Source organism: Physcomitrium patens, chromosome 12, assembly GCF_059467195.1.
Source record: "Physcomitrium patens ecotype Gransden chromosome 12, ASM5946719v1, whole genome shotgun sequence".
In the NCBI taxonomy this organism is placed as follows: Eukaryota; Viridiplantae; Streptophyta; class Bryopsida; order Funariales; family Funariaceae; genus Physcomitrium; species Physcomitrium patens.
In genome coordinates this window covers 5,634,204-5,640,480 of record NC_143421.1, presented here as the reverse complement: position 1 = coordinate 5,640,480, position 6,277 = coordinate 5,634,204, and the positions used below count along the sequence as shown (strand labels likewise).

The 6,277-nt window shown below is 31.9% G+C and overlaps 1 protein-coding gene across 1 annotated transcript; it reads left to right on the top strand.

Moving 5' to 3' along the window:
* LOC112289904 (uncharacterized) lies at window positions 1-3,510 on the top strand. Its single transcript, XM_024535625.3, has one exon. It carries the CDS (start codon window positions 2,247-2,249, stop codon window positions 2,853-2,855), a length of 609 nt encoding a protein of 202 aa, XP_024391393.3. The 5' UTR covers window positions 1-2,246; the 3' UTR covers window positions 2,856-3,510.
* The last annotated feature ends 2,767 nt before the right edge of the window (window positions 3,511-6,277 follow it).

Below are 6,277 nucleotides of genomic sequence, written 5' to 3'. Positions count from 1 at the left end.
AATACATAATCATATTATTTTCACATGGTAGCCAAACCACAACATGACAACATGTTGATAGGTTGCAAAATAAGCTAATTATGTGGTATCCATATAGAAAACTTGTATTGTAAATTAAAATATGTATTATGCAAAGCCAACACATTTTAGAGGTCTTATAGAATATTGCCACAAAGCGTCTAGGTAGATAGTATATATAGAGCCAAGAGTGAAGCCTTTTTCACTCTTGTCAATTCTTTTTTTTACTTCTAGTCTAGTTTCAAGAGTTCATAATTTTTTTATCTTTTGACAATAGCCATTTTAGTTTTTTTTCTTTTTAAATATACATACTTCTTTATTTTTATTTTTTCATAATTCTTTAAGAAAGTCTCACTTATTTATTTGCTTTCATCAAATTCTTGTCTTTGATAAATTGACAAGAATATATTTATAATATTAGAGTTTTATCTTTTCTTGATTAAAAATAGATTACTTCTTTCTCTTGATAAGACATAAGCATATTAGAAGTTACAAATTACCTTCTTTTAAACTGATATTGTTTAGAATAATTTCTTTATTCTCAAATCTTTTTTTCTACTCGACTTGAGCAATATTAGACATATTATTTTTTTTACATGTTATTATAGTAGAACTTGTCAAAATGAAGAGTGCAATTGCACAAATGCAAGAATAATTGAAGGAATTAATGCTTATAATACATCAACTCAATTTACCACTATAAGGATGAACAAAAATAATAGAAAATAGAATTATAGAGATGATTGAAGCTGCTTCAATATCTATACCAAATCATGTCGTTTCTCTTACAGTAGAACACCATTCAAGAATTAAAAAACTAAAAATTACCTTATCTGAGAAGTTTGATGGTATAAGATCAAAATTTTGAGGATTTATCAATAAAGTACAACTAATAATTGAACTTTAATCCTAAAGCTATCCAACTCCAAGATTATAAGTTAGATTTATTTAAACACTACTTTTCAATTTTATATTATTATGATTTTTATCTTTTTTTAAATAATATGATCTAATATTGGATAATTTAGAAGCTTTTTTGATAGAGTTTTAATGTACATATAGAAAATATAATGTAATTTATGTTACAACAAATAAAATCTGTATTTTGTAAGAAGAAATTTAATTTGTAATATTGTATGCTTTTCAATATTGATAACTTGTAATTGATATCATGTAAAATGATGCTACACTCATTAGCCATTTTTTTTGTAGATTATAATATGAGATAAAGAAATTAATGCTCAGTTACTTATTTCTTAAATATTACATCAAGCAATTGATTTTGCTATAAAATTTAATAATGGATTTTTTGAATTTTAGTCCAAAAATTCTATAAGTAGGCCTTAACATTATTACAATTCAATGGCAATACCAACATCTTTTCAATACATACCTTTGAAAGTAAAAGATATAGAAATTAATATGGTATGTTTTAAACTTCTTATTGAGCAAGAAAAAACTTGATGTTGTCAAGAAAGATTATATTTATATTGTAAAAAATCAAAGCACACTACTGAAGATTGTCTAAAGAAGTAATCCAATAATAAAATAAAAAGTAAAATTATCAAAGAAGACAATATGTTAGAAAACAAATTTGTTGAGCTACAATAGGGACCACGCGATTGAAAACTTACACAACATCTAATGAAGGTCCTATTCTCTCTTCAAAACCCTCTCTTTGTTTTATAATAGATGTTAGTTTTAGACCTAAATATCACAAAATCTTTGCTTTGCTAGATTCAAGAGCTTCAATTTGTTTTTTAGATGAACAATTTGTTAAAAGACTTAATATATTTTTAATAAAAAATAAAAATAAAAAACCTATTCACATAAAAATCATAGATGGTAATCTATTGTCCTTTAGAGATATTATTCATGAAACATTTATTTAAAAAGTAGTAACTAATGGTCATAGTAGTTTTGTGGCATTTAATACCATTAAATCTCCTTTTAATCCAATCATTTTAGATTTATTGTGGTTAAAAAAGTACAACCTTCAAATAGATTAGATTTTTCATAGTCTTGATTTTTTTGAAAGTCTAACTAAGAGTGTAGTTAGATAAGAGTGTAGTTAGATAAGAGTGTAGTTAGAGCATCTCCAATGCGTAGGGTCTAATCTAAGGTTTATTGGCAATTTTCAGCGCTATGGAGTTGAAATAGAACAGTTCTATATAGAACCCCGTACAGCGCACAAGCACGCTACTATCTATCGTTCAAATTAAACTGCAATGATCCCGAGCATTCGAGACTGGTTTGATCGTGCCCGATGTGAAAATCTGCTTAACGATGACTTGGAGGAGTCCAGAATGCTTTTCAGTCTCAAACGGAAGACATCTGACGAGCCTGATCACGAAGGTTCTTGTCCAGGCCGAGCGGTCAACACTGACCGTGACTTTGAAGAAGGATATAGAAGAATATTTCAAGATTATTTTGTTGATTATCCAATTTACTCTTCAAAGTTGTTCAGGCGACGTTTTCGTATGCGCCGTGAGCTATTTCTTAGAATCATCAATGGCGTTAAGGCCCAAGATCCTTGGTTCGAACAGAAAATTGATGCACTTGGAAAGAAAGGTCTCTACCCTCTCCAGAAAGTGGTTGCTGCAATTCGATTACTTGCGTACGGATGTAGCTGCAATATAATTGGCGATTATATTCAAATCAGTGAGTCTTCAGCGAGCGATTGTTTGCAGCATTTCTGTGCGGCAATTGAAGCACACTTCGGTCCAGAGTATTTACGCTCACCGACAGAGGAAGATTTGAAGCGAATTCTCATAGGAAACGCTGCATGTGGATTCCTTGGGATGATTGGCTCCATTGATTGCTATAACTGGAAATAAGAAAACTGCCCATAAGCTTGGCATGGCTCATACAAAGGGATCAAAGGAACGTCGATTGTGCTCGAAGCTGCTGTTTCTCATGACCTTTGGTTTTGGCACGCTTTCTTTTGCATGCCCGATAGCATGAACGACATCAACGTTCTTCAACGATCCCCATTGCTGCATTCTATTATCACAGGCAAGATGCCATCGGTCAATTACGTGGTCAACGGAAGTCCATACTCCATGCCCTATTGGTTAGCAGATGGAATCTATCCAAACTGGCCGGTTTTCATGAAATCCATTCCCGATCCTTAAGGAGCCGCAAGAAAATATTTTGCAATGGTGTAAGAAGCGTGCCGTAAAGATGTTGAACGAGCTTTTGGTGTCTTACAAAAGTGATTTGCCATTGTTAAGAACCCAGCCCGTAGTTGGTATCAGGAGAAACTGTCTTCAATCATGAGGGCCTGCATTATATTGCACAACATGATTGTTGAAGATGAAAGGTACTCTCCGGATTTCACCTCAGACCAGGAATTTGAAACAGGCGAGATTCGTCCAGATCGTCGACGCCGTTGCCATCGAAAGACAGTGCAACCAATTGAGATCTATCGTACTGCCATTGAAGATCTGCCCGTACAATCTCTTGCCATCAAGGTGGCTCGTATGCAAACAATTTGTTATCACGCAGTGTATCATGAATTGCAATCGGATTTAATATCTCAGATGTGACAAAGGGCTGGAAATGAACAATAAGAAATCTCATTGTTGATGTATTAGTTTGGATAAATTCTCATTTCTTGGGCTTGCTATTTTAATTTTTTCAACTCAATTTTTCATTTCAGGTCATGAAACTGGCAGGCAGTATCATCTAATGCTGTCATATCTACCGAGAAAAGAGCCAACCTATTCTGTTCTTCAATCAAATCTTTTCGACGTCGTGCTTCAACGACATAAGAGCGCTGAATACCAGCTAATTCGTCATCTTCATCCACGTTCTTTCGAACGATCTCTTTAGCCTTTTTGGTTCCCATAGGATGCTTCAATGGGGTAGGTCGATCCTCATCTGAAGATAAATCCACAACATCTTCGTCTGGCCGCATGCGTTTGGAACGATTAGCCTTGGGAGTTAGTCCATATTCAAACTTTGGAACGTGCTCTCGGAGGTATTCCTAGATCTGGCGGAATTTAAAGGAAGATTTCTCAAACTTGACATAAATTTCAAGGGCCTCTTCAATGTAATAGTCTTCCTGCTGTCCAGATTTTGGATCCGCCAATGATATGGCAAAATGTCCTGCAAATTTCGAGCATGACGATTGAATTTCTTTCCAGCGGTTGCACAGTGTATCAGAGGTTCGATTGGAATTAGGAACGAAGACCTGGAACTGCTGCAACACACGGTAGTAGAATTTGGAACTCTTCTGGTCAACACCTACTATATGATCATGACTCACATGGACCACTGAGCGGGCAAGGAATATGTCCTCGTTGGAGCTCCAGCTCTTCCCGCGTTCCATGGCGTTTATCGATGCAGCAATGCAGACAGTAAGAGCAATATTGAGGTATCAAACTACAGTTCTCAAAAAAAAAAACTATTCTATTCTACCCCTACTAGAATTGAATCCCAGCCCCGACACTCACGCAACTTCGTAGACCTTTGAATAGCCAGCGGTCTATTTCTTTCAAAAATAGAACGGTCTATCGAATAGATAGCTTTTAGAATTGTGTTGGGGAACTCCGTGGCAGGTCTATATAGAATAGATCTTGGAATAGCCCCGCGTTGGAGATGCTCTTAATTAAGTAAAAGGTCATAAGTCTAATATAATCAAACTTGTATTTGTAAGTGCAAGAGATTTTTTGCATGCTGCAAAAAAAAGATCACCTTAAGTCATTTATGTCACATCTATTTCTAATAATAAAAAGACTTTAAATAGTATTTTTAGTCAATATTAAGATTTTAAAGATATATTTGAAAAGAAAAATGTAAATGCTCTTTTAAAATATTGTTCTTTTGATGGTTTGATTAAATTTTTAAAAGGAGCTTAAGTGTCATTTGGACCAATCTACAATTTATCATAAATTGAGTTGGTTGAATTCAAAGAATATATTGAAGAGAATCTATCCAAGAATTTTATACCTTATTCTAAATCTTTAACAAAAGCTTTAATTTTGTTTGTGAAGAAAAAAGATGGATCATTACAGATATGTGTTGATTATGAAAGATTCAAGAAGAATATCATTAAAAACATGTGTCTGCTACTTTTGATATTTAAACTTCTTGATCAGTTGAATCAAGTTAAGATCTATATAAAAATAGATCTACAAGGGGCATACAATTTAGTATGCATCAAAGAAGGAGATGAATAAAAGATGTATTTTGAAATAGGAATGGATATTTTTGAATATAATGTCATATCTTTTAGACTTACAAATGCGCTAGCAGCTTTTAAACATTTAATGAATGATATATTTTCAAATGATGGACTTATGATGGATCCTAAGAAAATTCAAATTATTATAGATTAAAAGATGTCAAAAACAATAAAAAATATCTAATGCTTTTGACATTTGTCAACTACTATTAAATTTTCATCAAAGATTTTTTTGAAGTTGTAGCTCCACTTATACATTTGACTTATAAAGACAAATTTCAATAGAATCAAGAAGCACAAGTAGCATTTGAAGCTTTGAAGACAACTTTTTTTTTTACACCAATCTTATATAGCATTGACTTTTTTAAGCTATTTTTTATAGAAACTAATATATTAAATTTTACTTTGGATATTTTATTGTTACAAATAGAAATAGATATTAAACTTCATCTAATAATTTTTTATTCTAGAATTTTTTAATAATTGAGATCAATTACAAGATTTATAATAAAGAACTTTTTGTAATTGTGGATTTATATAAAAAAAAATGGCACTATTATCTTAAAGATACTCCTAGTTCAATCACCATATATATGAATCACAAGAATCTTAAATATTTTATGTTAATATATATTTTGAATTGTCGCCAAGCCCTTGGAGTATGTCCTTGTCAAGATGCATTGTTTAGATGCATTGTTTAGATGATCCTATCTTGCACCAAAGAAAAGAGTTACTACTTTTGATTAATAATGGAAAATTCTCTTGAAGCCAAATCATCTTCATCTTTGAGCAATAAAATCAACATTAATTATTCATTCAATTTTTATTAAATAAGATCAATTAAATATATTTTTTGATCCTCTTATTTGTAATATTAAGGAAAATCTTTCAAAGTCTCATAATACTTCCAAGTTTGAATTTAAGAACAATCTACTATATTTTCAAGGATGCTTATATGTTCCAAAATGTGAAGCTTGATTGTGAGTATTTCAAGCTTGTCATAACTTTCTAGTAATAGGATATTTTGGATACAATAAGACTTTGGAATTAATATTGTGGGATTTTTAGTAG